At 37.4% G+C, this 22,931-nt stretch overlaps 1 protein-coding gene across 2 annotated transcripts in view; it reads left to right on the plus strand.

The window, feature by feature from the left end:
* The window catches only part of stau2 (staufen double-stranded RNA binding protein 2), a 114,831-nt gene extending 93,392 nt beyond the window's left edge, over positions 1–21,439 (plus strand). Inside the window, exons 14-15 of one of the 2 annotated variants that reach the window (XM_065294944.1) lie at positions 15,989–16,095; positions 20,386–21,439. In XM_065294944.1, the coding sequence (XP_065151016.1) occupies positions 15,989–16,095; positions 20,386–20,479 (201 nt within the window). In that variant the 3' untranslated portion in view covers positions 20,480–21,439. The remainder of the gene's footprint in view (positions 1–15,988; positions 16,096–20,385) is intronic. The other variant, XM_065294945.1, reaches the window with a different exon arrangement.
* Positions 21,440–22,931: the final 1,492 nt, after the last annotated feature.

Here is a 22,931-nt window from a genome sequence, read left to right on the forward strand (position 1 = left end):
GTTTACACACATATGTGATGTAAACAAAAACTTTTATTCTGCTAACGATTAATCGCGATTAATTGTTTAGCATCCCTACTACCCACAGTTTTCCATTATGCCTTGGGTAAACTGCAGATCAGATTATAGCATGTGTTTGCGTGTGATTGTGTGATATAGAGGTGATAAGAGATGATCCAGGCTGAAAGGAAGGGAATCCTTTTCCATGGTGGCATCCCTCTACTGTATCTCTCAACTCAGAGCTGTTAGTGGAACGCTTTATTCCTATAACTTTATTTTACATATGCAGCATCTCTAATCTTAAATCTTTATTTTTTTAAAAGACTTCCAAAAGGTTGATTTAATCTTGGCCTGCATCTGATCTGCCTTCAAGGGTTTGGAAACAAGACTGGAACATCTTATGTCATTTTAATTTTCTATATACATTTTAATTAAAGCATTTAACACACAAATCAAAGTATAAATCTGGCAGATTACATCTTGCAAGTGAACCTTATATATGATAAAAAGAAGCTAATTTCCAATCTGCACAAATATGATTAAATATGACCTAATAAACGGCAAGATTGACACTAGTACTCTCTGAAGTGTTGTAATGTAGATGAATTTAGAGGCAATTTTCTCTATATTTAGATTTTTTTTGCACCTTGAGATTCCAGATTTTCAAATAGTTGTATCTCGGACAAATATTGTCCAATCCTAACAAACCATACATCAATGGAAAGATTATTTATTTAGGTTTCAGAATAAATCCAAATCCAAATCTTTTAATAAATATACCCTTATGACTTGTTTCGTGGACCAGAATCATATATGTATCTTGTAGCTCACTTTATAAAGCATTGTATTAGCCACTATAGCTCAGGGGTTAAATCTCAGGGATCACACAGTCCCTTTCACACAGCACGTTGATCTCCAGAAAGTACCATAAAATTGCCAGTTAATGCAAACATGTCCACTTATTAATTCTGGGATCCCATAAAAGTGAGCTAGTAACATTGCCGTAACATTTCCAGAACACGTGCTGTGTGAACAAAAGTCAGGGATAATAGGGTGAGGAATGTATTGTAGTGAGGATGAGAGTTACGTTGCAACAACGCAACGTGGGGTTTAAAAGTGGGGTTTCAAATGCAAATCAACATTCATGATGAAAAATGCCTGCAAACTGGAATGAAGCAGAGATGAGGGAGCACGCCGTGCACTAGTTTATGATCTTATCATAAACAAAAGATAAGAGAGAAATCACAGCTGATAAGCCAACTTAAGCTGCAGTTCAAACCACTAGGTGTGATTGCAAACATAATACACATCACGTGTCTTTACGGGATGTGCGTGAATGCATGCACAGATTAAAAAACAGTAAAATTATTGCCATTGTGAATGAACCAAAATGAAACGATTCCTGGACAAATCCCTGACACATTTTATGTTTATTTTTCTTCAACACACTAAAAGAATCACTCATATGCACTATATGTGTAAATGTAAATCTATGATTTCTATGATCTGTGGACGCTCACGACTGCCCTCTGAGATGTGAAGGTATGTGGTTCCCTGCACCCACCACTCCCATGTGGTTTGTGTTTTGACATGGGAGGTGCCATATACGGTATCCAAATGACGAACAGATAAAGCGGCCCTAATGACGCATGACACGCTGCATTTTGGATCCTAATTTATGGCTTCCCATGTCAGTGGTGACCTTCTCTCCAGGGAGATTCAGGCAATTATTGACCTTGCATTCTGTCGGTGTTCCATGAGAAGACCGAATCTGGAATTTCGGTTATTCTGAACCTGTGTGAATGCAGATGTCTCTGTGTAGTTTTAAGCATAGTTTACCATCGTGATTGATTGACAGGCAGGTATGGTTCAAAAGCATAAGATCCCAATTCTGAACAAGTAGACACTTTTATCCAAAGCACCTTACAGTGTATTCAAGGTATACATTTTACTAGTATGTGGGCCCACAACCTGTACCATTGAGCTGTAGGAAGATTATTAGCAAAATGTGGTATTACAGAATGGTTAAGGACTTTCTCGTGTTTTTGGTTTTACAAAAAATCCTTCAAATTGAATGCTGAAAAGTCCAGGCATGGTCGCCCAAGGCCAGTCAACTAGCATAATTGAACTATTTAGTAAGGATTTCCAACACTTAATGTTGTTTTTTCACCCATCTGATTAAAACAGAATCAACAGTTGGGCTTTAGAGCATATGTTTATGTAAAACACAGAGCAATCGGGGCTTTTTATTTGAACTTTTTCCCCATTCACATAACAGGGAGCAGGTTTCAGTTTTCCAAATACTGAACAAATTTAACGCTTCCACCCCGCATGGAGCGCGCCTGACGTTTTTACAATTAGCAAGGAGCCCAGCAGACGCGAGTTCAGAACGTGTTGATGAGCGGCAATAAATTACGTGCAAATGTGTGGAGTGTTTATCACTCGCCGTTTTCACCACAGACCATTATCGCTTCAATGACAAACAGAGTCAAGACTAGAGAGGCTCTCTTTGTTCTTCTGTTGGACCATGTCCACATTTGGCTTCCTTTCAGTTCATGTTGGAATTTGAAATGAAATGGCCACGACAGGAAGGGGAAATTACTCAAATGCAATTCAAAGAAATTTTGTTGGTTATAAAACAGAAAACGTCTTGGGTGTTCCGTTTATGATTTCCGTGTTTTCCCTCACCCCATATGTCGTTCCTAAAATAACATTTTTAGGGATAAATCATACTGCTATTAAAAAATAATATTTTAAAATACATATTCATTTCTGTAAATTAATTTTGCATTCCTTAATTTTAATTTTGCTACCTCAAAAAATCGATTCAGTAATTTAATTGGAATTTCAAAGGGTTTCTAAATTTCTTTCTTTCGTCTGAAGAGTTTGTGTACACATCTTTCCGATGGTTCTTCAGATGTTTTGTGAAGAATCTGGAAGCTGGATTTGATAAGCGGCTGAAATTCCACATCTCCCTCCTATTGGTTTCTTCTTTATGTGTGATTTCACAGCTCATTGAGCCGAAGGCTCTGGTATGTCCTGCTTCCAAAGTGGCTCATTTGGAACGGCGCTCATCTGCTTCTCGTCTGATATCCGCCCTGTTTTTCAGACTTTATGGATGTGAAATATAGTTGGTGTAGGCCTCTCCTATCCGGGTGCTTTGGGCGCAGTGCGGCAGCTTTCCAAACGAGAGGCAGGAATGTTACTGTGAGTTGTCTCCAGAGCTTTGATGTTGGTTGAACGGTGGGCTTTCTGTGAGATTCTCTTTTCACCGGCCTCTCACGTTACCGTGGCGCTCCGGAGGGGCAGTGGCAGGATGGATTTATAGGCTTCTCTTTTAAAAATGGGAACGACTCCTTTTTCTCACTGTACAATAACCTGCGCTCATACAGCAGTTCTTTCAAATCTCTCATCATTTACCTGACCTGCATTTTGTTACAAACTTACATTGTTAGAAACCAATGGTCAAAATATGTACCCCAGCTGTCACTGGGGCAGTACCCTTTTAAAAATACAGCTTTTTGAGGTTATATATTGGTGCCAAAGTGAGCCTTTTATTACCTGAAAGATACATATTACTATCTTAAAGGGACACTCCACTTTTTTTGAAAATATGCTAATTTTCCAGCTCCCCTAGAGTTATAATAACATAATAACATAACATGGCTGCAGGAGGTGCAATATTACGCAGTGCCCGAAAATAGTCCCCTGCTATTGAAAGTTACTAAGGGGACTATTTTCAGGCGCTAATATCATTGCGCCTCCTGCAGCCATGTAACGGCAGCAAAGTCCTTGATTATTACGCCAGAAAGAGAGTATAGTCCTAGCCATATCGGCCTAGAAAACCGCAACTTTAAATTTTCTGTCTGTCTTAGTGCACGATGTAACTACAGAAGAGTCAAGTTTTAAATAGAAAAAATAAAGAAACTCTTTGGTTATTTTTTAGCTCGATGCTAATGGTCTAATCAGATTCAATGGATTATGCTAAGCTATGCTTAAAGTGCTAGCGCCTGACCTGGAGATAAGCTGAATGGATTCCAAAATGGTAAAAATCAAATGTTTAACTCTAGGGGAGCTGGAGTGTCCCTTTAAAGTACCAAATGTATACATATCTGTACCTAATCTGTACTTAGGACCTTTTTAAAGGGTGCTGCCCCAGTGATAGCTTGGGTACATTTTTGACCATTATTTCTAACAGTGTATATGACTTTCTGTGTCTGTGAAACACCAAACGGGGAAATTTAAAAGAAAATTGTGATTTTTGATGAAATACGATCAGGAGCTGTCAAGCTTCAAAAGTACCACAAGAGTCTCCATACGACTGATCAAGATGACTCACCCATTATGCCAAGTTTTCTGAAGTCATGATGTCATTTAGTGCTAATCAAAAAAAAAATCCCAATTTCAGTCAACAATCAGAGTATAGCATTTCTTTATAGATATTTGACTGATCCGGTCGACTATACGCCAAGTTTTCTGAAGTCATACTGGCATTTAATGATAATCTGTATATCCATTTTAGTTTTCCTTGGAGCGTAAAGTAAATGGCCATGAAAGGTTTGAGTCGTACATTCTTTAAAAATCCTTTCATTGTGTTTCCCTGATCAAAAAAGTCATACAGGATTATATTCTTAAGGTTTGTAACAACTTGAAGACATGTAAATGACAGAATTTTCCTTTTTTATGAGCTGTTCCGTTGACATCGGGCTTTTTTCCAGTTTCCTTCCCTACAAAGCTGTAAGGTTTGTTTAGTCTAGGATTAAATACGTCAGAGCCTCTATGCCACAGGTTATCCATAAATTTTAATTCTTCCCTTTAGCTGTGATCCTGTGGTATTAGGGATTTGATGAGAAAGCTGCGCTGTCTCTTTTGATGTCAACAACCTATGAAGCTGGGTAATAAATAAAACAAAGACCAGGATTCGTGTTTCCATTGCTCACACGAGTTTGGATGGCTCCGAAACCCATCTGTTGGACAGTTAGGAAAAAAGTTCACTGGTATTGGAGGGCGAGGCAGAGAGAAAGTGGTTGTGTCTGTGTGTACACCTGCGGAGTGTTTGATTGCGTTTCAGATTGTGCTCTTGTTTATAGTGCTGCCAAAGACGCAGCGAGCGGTTCCTCATCGTCACTGCTTAATGGAGGGCTAAATGGCCTGTGTCTGCAGCAGCATGTTACATAGAGATGAGGTGGCAAAAAAAACAAATGATGAAATGGCGATCAAAGGCCAGCAGGAGGCCGGGACTGATGCTCTTGGATTGGGCCGCCGATGAGGTTCGGTGGGAACCATGGGAAAAAAATCGCTGGTTGACCAGATGAGAGTTTGAGCCCAGGGCTTTATCTCGACCCAGTAAAAACAAGACAGATGATCAGGTCTAATAACTTGACTGCTACGCCCATCTTGCAAATGTTCCTTCTATCCAGAACAAAGGTTTGAGGATACGACTTCTAAGTGTTCACAAAATCAAAAACATTTATGCAGTTTAAAGGCTCAGCCAAAACTGAAAATTCTCTACCTTGTTTATTTGAAATCTACTTGATTTTATTTCATTAAATGTAAGAGGTTGTGACCCAGTGTTCTTTTTCATATATTTAAAATGAAACGGGGACTGTCAAACTTCAAAAATTACAATAAACATCATAAAAGCAACATAAAATAAGTAATTTGTGCACTATTTTCCAAAAGATAACAGACTAAAATGTGACCCTCATAAGTAGCGTAGTTATATTTGTAGCAAAAGCCAAAAATACACTATATGGGTCAAAATTATCCATTTTTCTTTTATGCCAAAAATCATTAGGATATTATGTAAAGATCAGATATTTTGTAAATTTTCTACCATAAATGTATCAAAACTTTATTTTTATGGATGGATATAGTGCTACAGACTTCATTTGGACAACTTTAAAGGCGATTTTCTCAATATGTCGAATTTTTTTGCACACTCAGATTTTCTAATACTGTAGTCGTATCTTGCAATAACAAATAACAAGCCATGCATCAATAGGAAGCTTATTTGTTCAGTTTGTATAAATTTAAATTTAAAAAAATTGACCCTCATGACTGGTTTATGGTCCAAGGAACAAAATACCTAATTGTTCACAAAAAAAAAAACTGTAGAAGCTATGCGTCAAGTATTAAAATGTTTTTAAATGTGTAAGTCATAGTCACTACCCTGCTAAACCAGCATAGACCAGCATAATTCCCATGCTGTCTACCAGCATGGTCTTGCTGGTGATGCTAGTCAACCAGCATGGTTTTGCTGGTGATACAGCACCAAAACACAACATATGCTGGTCTATGCTTTTTTTCAGGAGGATTTACTGGTTTCCTTTTTGTATTAGTTTGTTCATTTAGGTTAACAAACAACAGCTATGTTTTTTGGTGCACGTAAGTAGTGGTGTAAATCGGCCAGTTCAATACGATTCAATACAAAATAGATTTTCTACGCAATTTTTTTTTACCAATACATCGCCCTCTTCTTCGATCTGATTACGATTTGATTAATTTTCCAATTTCGATATCATTGCTAAACACAAGCTCGTCTTCTTTCGCTGTGTTTTCGCTGCTACAACCGCTTTGTTGATGCATCGCATTCACTTGCTGACGCTACAAGATGAAAATAAACAAAAATGCGTGCTTTGCCAAAAATGTGTAGATGATCGTTACTAGGGACAAAAAATATAAATTTTTCGATTAATCGTTGTTGTTGTTTTTTACGTGGTCGATTAAAAATCGATTATCAAAGGCCACAAATCAAATATTCTTTTATGAAATAACCTGATCCTGTTTGATCAAGGAATGCGACTGCTTTGACTTTTATCAACATACATTTTTCTTCTTGCATCAAAATTGTATTGTATTTAACATAATTGTATGCATTTGAAAATTAGAGATGGGTTCCCAAGTGTACCTAAAATAAAAAAGTGTAATATACAGGTTGATGGCTCTAAATTTCTTTTTATTAATTACCCACTTGTAAACTTATGTTCACTGTGTTTTTATAAATAAAGTATTTGTATTAAATCTATATTCATTGAGTTGAACCGAGAATCGAGTATAAAAATCGGTCGGAGAATTGGAATCGAACCGAGAATCGAAATCGAATCGATCCGATAGCTTATAAATCGAATCGATCCGGAACATCTGAATCGATACCCAGCCCTAGAAGTTACGACAAGGAATGAGGGCGCAAGGGGTGTCAAAATAAAAGTACCTCAAATTGATTTCTTACGTGTGGCATTGATGCATCGGATTGTTAGAAATAAAATGTACGTATCGATCCATATAGATGTACTGTATTGTTACATACATATACTAAGATATTATTGCACATGATAGACTTTATTGTAAAGGGATCTTCGTGTACATTTTCTGTCGATCAAGGCAGCAGTAATTCAACAAATGACGTAGAGGAGATTTAACAATTATAACCAGGTGTATAGTAAAGATATGCGATCAAGTAGCGTGCAGGTTCTGAATTTTAATGAGACCATAATGTGCTCAGTTTATGATAGATCAAATGTTTTACATCACCCAAGAATCATGTTAGTCTACTGTGTCCACTCAGAACCGGTCTGCAAGAGTCCATACAAATTGCATTCATCACTAATTTTGCAGGCATGTTTGCACCAAGTCAGCGTTCAAATATAATCGGTGGCCACTATTAACCCTTAGTGAATTGCCCCTCAATGTTGCTATGGGGAGCCACTAAAAAGAGTGTGTTAGTTAAAGCCTTCTATCTGCTTTCCGTGAATGATAGGCTGTCAGTTTCCCTACACTTCATCTCGAAGGCTTCCATGTTATCCTTGTTGGATGCCCCCCCTGTGAGAGCCAGGTCGATAGAGGTGCTTGGCCTGTCGATCCATCAACGCCCTCCCAGTCCGCAAATTGGTCTCAGAGGCAAGGAGTCGTCTCTTGGGAAAGAGCCACTGTTTAGTCAAGGCAGTGAAGGAAATGAAAATGCAATCAGGCAAACCATTAAAGCAGCTTAGAAAAATGATTCCTCACTGTCCTTTGACAAAACTCTCCGTCCGTCTTTCTCCTCTGCCTTTTAGCCCGCTCGGAGATATTTAGCCTTGACACATTCCGCATTAGTTTTTCCTCTTTCATTTGAATCCAGCAGCGAGTTGATGAATGCAACGTGCAAAGTAGCGATCGTCAAGATTTATCAATTTGGCCTGTGCCGAGTGGTGGCGTGTTATCTAAAGTGTGGGGGGGAGGTCTCTTCCAGGGTCCCCTTCTCATCTGATGTTCTCAATGACGGAGATTGAGCACTTCCAGGTTGGGGGTCTAGACTAAACATATTTCAGCCCTGTTGATATCAGCACATCTTGCTTCGGTGGGCTCGCTCTATCTCATTAGAAAAATAATGATGTAATTGAGTGTTGTTACAATAGATAGTCAGGTATTTATCTGCTGTTTGGTGATGGACCGGCGGGCCTTTATCGCGAGCTCGTCTCCCGCGGCTGATTCATTTTCTTTGTCTGGCAGCGCAAAAACAGATGTATGCTGCTTATTTACTCAGAGACTGTAATGGCGTGCATGCACAACACCGGTAATCGCTCCTGTGATTGCAATTTATTGGCCACAGGAGAGGATGAATTATAGGCTTTGTAATGTAGACGCATCTGCATCAGATTCATCAAGAGCCCAAGCTGCACGTCGATGTCTCAGACCTCATTTGTCGTAGATTCGAAAGCACAGAAGTCTTGAGAAGCAAGTCGGTTTGGCCATACTGTAAAAGTCGAATTTTTTGTGCCATTTTTAGTTCCCCTTCTATATATTCACGTTAATGCATCTGGGAGACACTTTTATCCAAAATACCTTGGAGTGCATTCAAATTATGCGTTTAATACGGTTATTTGACCTTGGTATTATTTGTCTGTAATGCATGTGGTTGTTATTGGACAAATTAAATCAACCAGTGAGTCCACCGGGCCATAGAAGAACCTGAATATGTTCCCTGATGTAAATTAAATGCATGTTGAAGTCAACAAGCAGAGCATTAAGTTTTTCTTCTGGGTGATTTATGCTGCATTCAGGAAGTCGTTTCTGTGCGGCGTCTTTCATTGTGATCCTGAGAACTGTACATTACCAGGAAAAGTCGAAATGCCTTTCAATTATTGTCCGGAATTTTGAACAATTTCCTGGTTGAAAAATGTGCTCCTTATTGAGCCTTGCAAACGCTTGTCATCAATCACCAAAACAAATTTAATTTAAAGCTGATTTATAACCAGTCCAAATGTTCCTGGGAATTTACATGCATACGCTGGGTAACAGGCTATAAGCCGTACAATATGCTCCATTATAGATAAGAGCTCAGTTTTTCCAAAGATTTCACAACTTGATAAGACATTCCACACATAAAAACCCCAGAGTGCTCTTTAAATGGATGAATATTTGTGGTGTAGCATGTCTGCCTGTCGGTTTAATGTATAAAGCATTGACCTGCAAAATGACATCATTTTTAACTTTGCAGTTGTTTGAGTGTCGTTTCTGCAGATTTTTCCAGTATAAATGCACTAGTATGCCTCAGTGTCATGTACAACACTAATATCATTTTCTTTGGCTGGTGTATCTCCATTTATCTTCACATTAGCATGATGGAACATTCGTTACAGTGTTGAGTCGGAGAGGTGCAGATTTAAGTTAAGGATCTGAAGAATGATTGGATTAATTACTAAGGCCTTATATATGTTAGCAATGGGAAGCAACTAGGGAGCCCTTCTTGGAGAGTATGCTCTCTGAAAACATAATTGTCAATGAGTATTGACTGTAATGGAATTAGATAACAAAATATCCCATTATAAAATGCCTAACAGCAATTTGTTTGCAGAAACAACTTGATGTAATTATATGCAAAAAAGCACACAATATTAATAGTAAACTCATACACTTAGTTATGCCTCGGGTGTTTAAAAACCTGACATGATGGTTCTGTGATAATATGATCTGTAACAAATATATCTCTAGAAAATTTTAGCTGTAATTGTAATCATGTAAAGGATAACATTTGACGGATCTTTAAATGTGACCATATTATGAGTAACATATGAGTAACATTTGATGGATCTGCATGTGATTGTGTTATGGGTAACATTTGATGGACCTGTGACTGTGGTCATGTGATAGGTAACATTTGATAGACCTGTGATTGTGTGATTGGTAACATTTGACGGACTTGTTATTGTGACCATGTGATGGATGGGTAACATTTGATGGACCTGGACTTTAGTCATGTGATGGGTAACATTTGATGGACCTGTGAATGTGTGATGGGTAGCATTTGATAGACCTGTTATTGTGTGATGGGTAACATTTGATGGATCTGCATGTGATCGTGTTATGGGTGACATTTGATGGACCTGTGACTGTGGTTCTGTGATAGGTAACATTTGATGAACCTGTTATTCTGTGATGGCGAACATTTGATGAACCTGTTATTGTGTGATGGGTAACATTTGATGGACCCATTTATTGTGACACTGTGCTCGGTAACATTTGATGGATCTGCATGTGATCGTGTTATGGGTGACATTTGATGGACCTGTGACTATGGTTCTGTGATAAGTAACATTTGATTAACCTGTTATTGTGTGATGGGTAACATTTGATGGACCTGTTATTGTGACCATGTGATGGGTAACATTTGATAGATCTGTGACTCTGGTCATGTGATAGATAACATTGATGGACCTGTGATTGTGTGATGGTTAACATTTGACGGACTTGTTATTGTGACCATGTGATGGATGGGTAACATTTGATGGACCTGGACTTTAGTCATGTGATGGGTAACATTTGATGGACCTGTGATTGTGTGATGGGTAGCATTTGATAGACCTGTTATTGTATGATGGGTAACATTTGATGGATCTGCATGTGATCGTGTTATGGGTGACATTTGATGGACCTGTGACTATGGTTCTGTGATAAGTAACATTTGATTAACCTGTGATTGTGTGATGGGTAACATTTGACAGACTTGTTATTGTGACCATGTGATGGATGGGTAACATTTGATGGATCTGCATGTGATCGTGTTATGGGTAACATTTGATGGACCTGTGACTTTAGTCATGTGATGGTAACATTTGATGGACCTGTGATTTTGTGATGGGTAACATTTAATAGACCTGTTATTGTGTGATGGGTAACATTTGATGGATCTGCATGTGATCATGTTATGGGTGACATTTGATGGACCTGTGACTGTGGTTCTGTGATTCTGTGATAGGTAACATTTGATGAACCTGTTATTCTGTGATGGGTAACATTTGATGGACCCATTTATTGTGACACTGTGCTCGGTAACATTTGATGGATCTGCATGTGATCGTGTTATGGGTGACATTTGATGGACCTGTGACTGTGGTTCTGTGATAAGTAACATTTGATTAACCTGTGATTGTGTGATGGGTAACATTTGACAGACTTGTTATTGTGACCATGTGATGGATGGGTAACATTTGATGGATCTGCATGTGATCGTGTTATGGGTAACATTTGATGGACCTGTGACTTTAGTCATGTGATGGTAACATTTGATGGACCTGTGATTGTGTGATGGGTAACATTTAATAGACCTGTTATTGTGTGATGGGTAACATTTGATGGATCTGCATGTGATCGTGTTATGGGTGACATTTGATGGACCTGTGACTATGGTTCTGTGATAGGTAACATTTGATGAACCTGTTATTCTGTGATGGCGAACATTTGATGAACCTGTTACTGTGTGATGGGTAACATTTGATGGACCCATTTATTGTGACACTGTGCTCGGTAACATTTGATGGATCTGCATGTGATCGTGTTATGGGTGACATTTGATGGACCTGTGACTATGGTTCTGTGATAAGTAACATTTGATTAACCTGTTATTGTGTGATGGGTAACATTTGTTGGACCTGTTATTGTGACCATGTGATGGGTAACATTTGATAGATCTGTGACTCTGGTCATGTGATAGATAACATTTGATGGACCTGTGATTGTGTGATGGGTAACATTTGACGGACTTGTTATTGTGACCATGTGATGGATGGGTAACTTTGATGAACCTGTGACTTTAGTCATGTGATAGGTAACATTTGATGGACCTGTGATTGTGTGATGGGTAACATTTGATAGACCTGTTATTGTGTGATGGGTAACATTTGATGGATCTGCATGTGATCGTCTTATGGGTGACATTTGATGGACCTGTGACTGTGGTCATGTGATAGGTAACATTTGATGAACCTGTTATTGTGTGATGGGTAACATTTGATTGACCCATTTATTGTGACCGTGTGCTGGGTAACATTTGATGGATCTGCATGTGATCGTGTTATGGGTGACATTTGATGGACCTGTGACTGTGGTTCTGTGATAGGTAACATTTGATGAACCTGTTATTCTGTGATGGCGAACATTTGATGAACCTGTTATTGTGTGATGGGTAACATTTGATGGACCCATTTATTGTGACACTGTGCTCGGTAACATTTGATGGATCTGCATGTGATCGTGTTATGGGTGACATTTGATGGACCTGTGACTATGGTTCTGTGATAAGTAACATTTGATTAACCTGTTATTGTGTGATGGGTAACATTTGATGGACCTGTTATTGTGACCATGTGATGGGTAACATTTGATAGATCTGTGACTCTGGTCATGTGATAGATAACATTTGATGGACCTGTGATTGTGTGATGGTTAACATTTGACGGACTTGTTATTGTGACCATGTGATGGATGGGTAACATTTGATGGACCTGGACTTTAGTCATGTGATGGGTAACATTTGATGGACCTGTGATTGTGTGATGGGTAGCATTTGATAGACCTGTTATTGTATGATGGGTAACATTTGATGGATCTGCATGTGATCGTGTTATGGGTGACATTTGATGGACCTGTGACTATGGTTCTGTGATAAGTAACATTTGATTAACCTGTGATTGTGTGATGGGTAACATTTGACAGACTTGTTATTGTGACCATGTGATGGATGGGTAACATTTGATGGATCTGCATGTGATCGTGTTATGGGTAACATTTGATGGACCTGTGACTTTAGTCATGTGATGGTAACATTTGATGGACCTGTGATTTTGTGATGGGTAACATTTAATAGACCTGTTATTGTGTGATGGGTAACATTTGATGGATCTGCATGTGATCATGTTATGGGTGACATTTGATGGACCTGTGACTGTGGTTCTGTGATAGGTAACATTTGATGAACCTGTTATTCTGTGATGGGTAACATTTGATGGACCCATTTATTGTGACACTGTGCTCGGTAACATTTGATGGATCTGCATGTGATCGTGTTATGGGTGACATTTGATGGACCTGTGACTGTGGTTCTGTGATAAGTAACATTTGATTAACCTGTGATTGTGTGATGGGTAACATTTGACAGACTTGTTATTGTGACCATGTGATGGATGGGTAACATTTGATGGATCTGCATGTGATCGTGTTATGGGTAACATTTGATGGACCTGTGACTTTAGTCATGTGATGGTAACATTTGATGGACCTGTGATTGTGTGATGGGTAACATTTAATAGACCTGTTATTGTGTGATGGGTAACATTTGATGGATCTGCATGTGATCGTGTTATGGGTGACATTTGATGGACCTGTGACTATGGTTCTGTGATAGGTAACATTTGATGAACCTGTTATTCTGTGATGGCGAACATTTGATGAACCTGTTACTGTGTGATGGGTAACATTTGATGGACCCATTTATTGTGACACTGTGCTCGGTAACATTTGATGGATCTGCATGTGATCGTGTTATGGGTGACATTTGATGGACCTGTGACTATGGTTCTGTGATAAGTAACATTTGATTAACCTGTTATTGTGTGATGGGTAACATTTGTTGGACCTGTTATTGTGACCATGTGATGGGTAACATTTGATAGATCTGTGACTCTGGTCATGTGATAGATAACATTTGATGGACCTGTGATTGTGTGATGGGTAACATTTGACGGACTTGTTATTGTGACCATGTGATGGATGGGTAACTTTGATGAACCTGTGACTTTAGTCATGTGATAGGTAACATTTGATGGACCTGTGATTGTGTGATGGGTAACATTTGATGGATCTGCATGTGATCGTCTTATGGGTGACATTTGATGGACCTGTGACTGTGGTTCTGTGATAGGTAACATTTGATGAACCTGTTATTGTGTGATGGGTAACATTTGATTGACCCATTTATTGTGACCGTGTGCTGGGTAACATTTGATGGATCTGCATGTGATCGTGTTATGGGTGACATTTGATGGACCTGTGACTGTGGTTCTGTGATAAGTAACATTTGATTAACCTGTTATTGTGTGATGGGTAACATTTGACGGACCTGTTATTGTGACCATGTGATGGGTAACATTTGATAGATCTGCATTTGATCATGTGATGGGTAACATTTGATGGATCTGTGACTGTGGTCATGTGATAAGTAACATTTGATGGACCTGTGATTGTGTAACATTAGATAGATCTGCATGTGATCGTGTTATGGGTAACATTAGACGAATCTGTGATTTGCTATCGTTTGATGGGTAACATTTGATGACCCTGTGATTTTTGATCATGTGATGGGTAACACTTAATGCATACGCACACAGAACAAGCTGACGTTATTTCATCCAGCCAAATACTGATTATTCAGAGAGAGGAATGCACCCACATCTGCGTGTGTGTAGTTTTTGGGTCTGGGGGTGGTAGGTTCAGTGGGAATAAGCTGTCAGCTGTGAGAAATATGTCATGGTTCCTGCGTCCCATGTAGAACATCTGGTGCTCATTGGCAGGATGCTGTATAGAGCATCAGCTCAGACAACCAGGTGCATCTGCCAATTCTCAACCCACTTCTGTCATTGTGAGGGTCTCCCTTGCACCCCTCCACACCAGACTCTATTCGCCGGTCTCTCTCTTTCTTTCTTTCTCTCTCTCTCTCTCTCTCTTTCATGAGCCATGACTTTCAATCAAGGAAATTTTATTCAGAGTTGCTGAAAAGGGTTTAGAAACTGTGTGACAGAGAGCAGGAGTCGACATGCCTACTATCATGTTCTGTCAGACTTTTGAAGGCATGGGAGATACGTCAGTCTCTAATCTTCAACTGCGGGCCGGAAAACTTGTGTGCTTCCTTTATTAATGCTACATTTAATGCCATTAAGGCCTGTTTCTCTCAATATAACAATTGGCTCCCTATATAAGCTGTGATTAAAAAAATTTACAGTCCACTTCCCACAAGATGAATTACTGAATTATTATTTATTACAATCTTTGTTTGTTATTTGTTAATAATTATTATAGAATGAAAGTAGGCAGAATTTAAAGAAAGTGATATTTAAAGACGTTTAATAGTCACACGAGCCCAACATCAGTTTAGTGGCATATACAAATATTACTATATAGTATTTTATAATGCTTAAAATAAATTAACACACAAATCCCCATTTTGTATTACTCCTTATTATATAATACAACATACAAGTATTTAGGACAGATGGTTTGAGATGTGGCAAGTGATAATGTAACTTCATAATTTTAAGAATATAACATTTTGTTTCAATTCATCAAGTCAGTGTCCGAACAAACTTTTTTTGCTAATATTTCTGACTTCAGAGGAAAACAGCATATCAGTAACACCTGAGTTATCAGTCATCATTCCAGCACACTTTGTCCTCACAGTTAATTTATTGGTAATTTTTTGCATATCGACCCGTAACATGGCTGAGCGGTGATGTAAATCTGACAAGCTTGCTGGCGGAAACGCATGCCTGAAATTGTTGACCTATAATAACGTTAGATAAACGCTAGATAAACAGAGAACTGGAAGAAGCCAAACAAAGCAAAAGAGCAGAAAGCGTCCTGTCAGTCTCGGGTTTCTGATAGTAAGTGTTATTTAAAAAGCAGCTGAGGTGAGTTATGTTCCCTCGCTCAAAGCCATCTGTTTCCTTACCTCACGCAGGCAGCCCTTAGTGCCTTGAAACAGCTGTCAGAACAAGGACTGGACCCGGTGGACGGACCAATCAAGGTAGAAAATGGATCATGTGACATGTATGTGCAGACAGAGCTGTAAGTACAAGCACCACACCTAACACCTTCATTTTATCAACCAATCAGATATGTAAATGACTCCCAGACCACGAGAAATGGGCTGGGTTTCTACGACATGTTATATAAAAGACAGAAGTGCTGGAGGCTGTGTGAACTGTTATGCGATCCTAAAGATGACTTCACAAAGTGGATCTGATTTTTATGCTTCTTTCCATTTTAAATATTTACAAATTGTCATGTCAAAGTCTTGAAATGCTTGCCATGTGTTGCTCCTCGCATACTTAGCTAAAGTTAAGACTCGATTTGTGCATAAACTGGGATTGTTTAGTCACCAGCCGTTAGTAATTCTTTAATTGCACACAGAAATCACTAACAAAATAATCTCAATTATTTCTCCTTGACTTCAATGAGAATAAATGGGGAGCAAATGGAAACTTTTGGTTTTCATCTGAAAAAAAGACTGCAAAATCTGACAAACATCTCCAACTAAAGATTTTAAATCCAGATTATTTTACCCACAATCTTGCCTATTTAGAAATACGTGTTAACCTCTTTCAAATTTCCCCTAACTTCCTGTTTCAGTGGAAGTATGTCAACACATTTGTCCTTTAAATGTCATCATCTGAAAATTGTCCAGTCATTTCACTACACACATATTGTACAGCGGTCAAGCTTATCGCTTATAACACACACACACACACACGTATAATGAGAGTGAATTTTCTTTTAGTGGTATCCACACATCTTACCACGACAGAAAGCTTTGCATGATCTTTATCTATCTCTAATCGGTGGGGTTGCTGTGGGAAAAATGAATCTCTGTCATATCCGTGATGAAATGGGAGAATGGAAATGATAGACACGCCAAAGAGGAAATCACACCAAACCATTCAAGAATATTTTCATAGTAGGTGTGCCGCAGGAAAAGGTTAAAGATATGTTTATTTACAGTGGCTTGAGCTCTTCAGTACAGCACAGAGGAAAGAGAAAAATCCGCCAAGGTCAAGACTACAATGAAAAATTAATAAGATGGAAATATCTCAGTAGGAATCATTTGCAGTCGAGATACTGCTTCGTTTCTTCATATGTGATGATATGTGTTTTAAATCGTCTTGGATATACTCTGAATTCTGATTGGATGAGCCATGTTTAATGCGTAAACAATGGCCAAATGCTCATGCGCGCTCTAAAAAAATATTTTGTATAAACGCTGATATCTTCCTGCGTGACTGGCAACCACCTAAAAACTAATATTAGTTGGAAGATGAATTTACTCAGATCATTATTATTGTAAATACTCAACATAAGGTTAATTATGTAAGGAATTGTATTGAATTATTAGAAAATAATGCACGCCCAAGCTGGTAATGCGACACGACGGGGTCAATTATTCAACTTATAACACGATTACCACAAGCATTGCTTTGGTGGCTATTTTTAAGATATTTGACAGGTTAGGTGTGCGGTTTTACGGAAAAATAATCAACACCCATTATACATTTCTCAACCAATCAGAATCAAGTATTCAACAGCCCCGTGGTATAAATAATTATACAATTTTATTTGTTATTATTTTAATAATTTGATACTCATTGTCATGGATCACAAGATGTTAGAGGACTTATAATATTTAGTGTGAAAAGACGTTGCACTTTAGGTAATAACTGGGTAATGTTGCGATAATATATATAATTTTCCTGGTAATATTATTTTTAAGCCACATATTATAAGTGATTACTGTTCAATATCCAGACAATAACTGTGAAGTTTCCAGACAATAACAATGTAAATTGTGTTGATTTAAAGGTATAATAAAATGGTAATAATTGTAGTAAATATGTACTTACTAAAAAGATAAATGTTTATGATTTACTTATTGTGAAGTAATATTACTGTAATTACACCAGCCTGATGGTTACTTTTAAATGTTATGGCATAATAACACCATGATCAAAGAGACAAACCAAGTCATTGAAGTAGTTATGGATGTAGTTACGTAAAATTTTATGTTACTACCTTAAAAGAAATGAAGTCATTTTGACAGAAACTACATGGTATCAGGGCTGTAAAATACATTATTGCCTGTTTCTACTTAAAGGGATAGTTCGGCCAAAAACGATATTAAACCCATGATTTACTCACCCCCAAGCTGTCCGAGTTGCATATGTCCATCGTTTTTCAGACAAACACATTTTCGGATATTTTAGAAAATATTTTAGATCTTTCTGTTGATTAAATGTAATGTTACGGGGTCCAGCAATAGTCCACGACCTTCAAGTCCAAAAAAAGTGCGTCCATCCTTCACAAATTAAATCCAAACGGCTCCAGGATGATAAACAAAGGTCTTTTGTGGGTAATCCGTGCGGTGTTGTTGTAGAAATATCCATATTTAAAATGTTATTAACGTAATTAACTACCTTCCGGTTTCGCCGCCATCTTAGAGTCATCCGCATTCAGGATGAGCGCTTACGCAGCATACAGCGGTTTCTCTGTTGCTGCTCTGTCCCCCGCCCTCCGAATTTGTCATACGTCACTAAGAAAAGTGTGTACATTACGCTAATACTCTCTCCTGAGTCTAAGATGGCGGCGAAACCGGAAGGTAGTTAATTACGTTAATAACATTTTAAATATGGATATTTCTACAACAACACCGCACGGATTACCCACAGAAGACCTTTGTTTATCATCCTGGAGCCGTTTGGATTTAATTTGTGGAGGATGGACACACTTTTTTTGGACTTGAAGGTCGTGGACTATTGCTGGACCCCGTAACATTACATTTAATCAACAGAAAGATCTAAAATATTTTCTAAAATATCCGAAAATGTGTTTGTCTGAAAAACGATGGACATATGCAACTTGGACAGCTTGGGGGTGAGTAAATCATGGGTTTAATATCGTTTTTGGCCGAACTATCCCTTTAATTTCTCAGCTGTGTTGATATACACATAAAGTATCCTTCTAGTGATTCTCAGTGTTGTTTCTTTGTAATAACCTGTATAATGCAGAGTCACCTATTTCCACTCAATTACTTAGTTATTATCTGCTATGTGAAATAGGCTACCATATGTTGAAATTATTCAATTCAACAGACAGCTACCTAACTTTTATTAACTTTTTTGCAATTATCTTTGGCTACATTCTTTATTAACACAAAAACTTTACGAATACGTTTGAGCACTTTTTGCTGTCTGGTGACATTGTTCAGTTGAAGTAAAAAAGTAGGAATGTCTTAATAATAGTTAATAAAAGTTTGAAAAGTCTTATACCTGTATATCTGAAAATCATGACTTTTGATCAAAAGTTTTAAAACACTTACTCATTCTTTATTTATATTTTTATTCCAGATTACAGAATAGTAATAAACTCATCCAAACTATGGCATAACACAGATGTAACTGTGGGAATTATGTTGGTGACTAAAAGCTCGGTCATATTTTATTATCTAAAGTGCAGTCACCCTTTGCCTAGAAGTTGCAAAACTGTACCCGTGTCATTTTATGAAGAAGCTTCTTGAAGTTTCACTTTTGGGATGAATTTTAGGAAGTATATTAAAGGTCGTCACATTTTATCTGGGCTCTAATTGGAAGCTTTTTTGTCAATATTTAGTCCAAGTCATCTATTTAAAAAATATATATTTTCTAATTTTCGAAGTTTTCTAATAAAATAAATTAATCAGTTTGGCACAGGTACATTTTTGTCTACAAAAGCAATATAAAGCATTTAACCATACAACTTAAATGATTAAATGATTCATCATGAAGATCATAGTTAACATTTCAATCAAGTGTTTCAAAACTTTTGAGTGTAAATAAAACACTTTTTACAAAAAATATGGCCTTTAACATCTTGTTATACATGACAATGAGTACCAAAATATTAAAACATACATACATCTAGTGCTGGGCAAAGATTAATAGCAATTGATCGCTTACAAAATAAAAGTGATATTTGCATAATATGTGTGTCTGTACTGTGTGCAATTATTATGTATATTTAACCACACATACATACATATATCATTTCAGAATACATATATAATTTATATATGGTATATAAATTATATATAAATATATATACACCTGTACATTTTTCTTACATACATGAATGTGTGTGTATTTATATATACAAATAGTTACACACAGCACACACTCATATACTATGCACAAAATCACTTTTATTTTGTACGCGATTACTCTTTGCCCAGCACTAATATACATATAGCAATAACGTTATAGTAAAACAATAGCAAATATATAAAAATCATATTTTATATTTATAGCATGGCTTTATCCTATTAATCTGCAGACAAACACAACGTATGACCGAGAGGACGGACAGTAAACCGACTAACTCAGGCACCACTGCTCAGGACTGCAAGGATTCAAAGGCCGTCGTCTAGGAGCTGACCCCGCCCACAAGCCCCTCCCCTCGACCGCCGCTGCATCCTTCTACACGTGTCAACATGCAATATGGTGGATGTGTCCCATGACAAGTAAACGACGAAAAAATGCATTCTTTGAGTCTATGTGAAGACAACACTATCTTAACACAACATTTATTTACTATAGAGTTATTAAAGAGCAAGCAAACGTAAAAAAATGAGATAAAAATGTAATGCATGGTAATGTTAAAAAAAAATGAAGGGAAATTTCAGTGATTATGTCGAATTTCCCCATTCAGTAGATGTTTGAATATTATGTTCATCTTTTGTCTCGAAGTGATATGAATTTAAACAGGCTTATATCATGCCATTAATGCAAACAAAACATTATTGGGGGAAATGAAGTTGTGTATGTTATTTTTTGGGGGAGTTATATAGTTTTCTTTTTCTTAATCTATGAATAACAATGCTTGAGTATTTAAGGATTAACCAATGCCAGTGCTGTGAAGTCGTAGTTGTTGTCTTCATATATAGTCACCCAGCTTACCAGTATATGCTGACATAAAGCATTCATCTAACTATATGGATGTATATGACTTGTAGATTATCATACGCAGAGGTAAAGATAAACATATAGTGCGAGTGTAAACCTATATATGGATAAAACTGACGCCAGAGGTAAACAGCACAGCGAATCTGAGCCATCCAAATTGATTTTATATCACTCCTTATGAAAATACAGATTCGAAACAGATTTAATACAGATTCGACCCTGCACGCTTGTGCCTCTCTCGCAGATTCCCGTTTGCTTATTGTTTTCTTCTCTCCTCAGTTTTGTCCAGCACATCTACACCCATGTTGTGTGTTGTATTGACTTGATGCATCAACTGAGTGCTTTTAAACACTGCATTCTGGACAGTATCTCTTTTCTGAACGATCGAGTCGTAGAAATAAACTATTTGAACCTGTCACAGGTAACCTGTTGAATGACCATTTTTTTTCTCCTTGAAGATTTACAGGGGTAGTTTCCTTGACAAGGTTTAGATTAATCAAAACAATGCCACTGATATATGATATATGTTATGTTAGTGTAAGACATTTTTAAATTTAAGGGGACATATCATAAAAATCTGACTTTTTCCATGTTTAAGTGCTATAATTGGATCCCCAGTGTTTGTATCAACCTAGAAAATGTGTAAAAGATCAACTCAGTAACTTAGTTTTGATAAACCATTCTCTGCAAGCACGTGAAAAAATAGGTCATTGAAATTTGGCTCCCCCTGTGATGTCAGAAGGGGATAATACCGCCCCTTAATCTGCACTATTCAACTACGCCACTGCCATTTGTATTTTAAAGGACACACCCAAAACGGCAAAATTTTTGCTCACATCTATAAAGTGTCAATTTTAACATGTTATAATAACTGATCTATATGGTTTTTGAGCTAAAACTTCACATATGTACTCTGGGAAAACCAAAGATTTATTTGACATCTTAAAAAAAGTCTTGTGACATGTCCCCTTTAAGGCAGCTCAAACATGCATTTTGGTCTGGGACTAGGACAAACCGTGTTCGGAAATCTGCCCCATAATGTAATAAGCGGCATGTGAGTTTTATAAAATGCAGTTAAATCACACCAGTGTCTCAGATCATGATCAGTATCTGTTGTCTTTTATCACAAAGGTGTTAACATACAGTGATATGATAGTAAAAATGCTTCTCTTTGGGATAATTCTAATTGAAAAATTTATATAAATTGGAGAATTTCTTTGCATTATGTGCCCATTTTTGGGCAGGTATACGCAAAAGTGTATAATCCATGTTATCCCAGCATGATTTGAAAAATTTCCAACAAACATCTTGGAAGAGAAACAAGGAAACCTGACATTTTGTACAAAAGTTTTGTGATACTGAAATTCTTAAATATTTAAAACATATTCTTAATGTATGTATTCAAAATACATAGTGTGACCCTGTCTGTGAAATCCAAGTCTCATAATCTGTGATATCATGAGCATCAAAGTTTAAAGGAAAACACCACCGTTTTTCAATATTTTACTATGTTCTTACCTAAACTTAGATGAATTAATACATACCTATCTTTTTTCAATCCGTGCACTTTTAATCTTTGTACAGCACCTTGTGAATGTGTTAGCATTTAGCCTAGCCCCATTCATTCCTTAGGATCCAAACAGAGATGAATTTAGAAGCCACCAAACACTTCCATGTTTTCCCTATTTAAAGACTGTTACACGAGTAAGTATGGTGGCACAAAATAAAACTTATGTTTGGAGCCATAGGAATGAATGGGCTAGACTAAATGCTAACACATTAAAGAAGCGCTGTACAAAGAGTAAAAATGCACACATTGAAAAAAGATAGGTAAGTTGAGGTAAGAACAAAGTGGTGTTTTTCTTTAAGAAGATATCAAGGTTATATTTTCACACAATGTTTTTTACATTATGTAGG

Source organism: Paramisgurnus dabryanus, chromosome 22, assembly GCF_030506205.2.
Source record: "Paramisgurnus dabryanus chromosome 22, PD_genome_1.1, whole genome shotgun sequence".
Lineage (NCBI taxonomy): Eukaryota > Metazoa > Chordata > Actinopteri > Cypriniformes > Cobitidae > Paramisgurnus > Paramisgurnus dabryanus.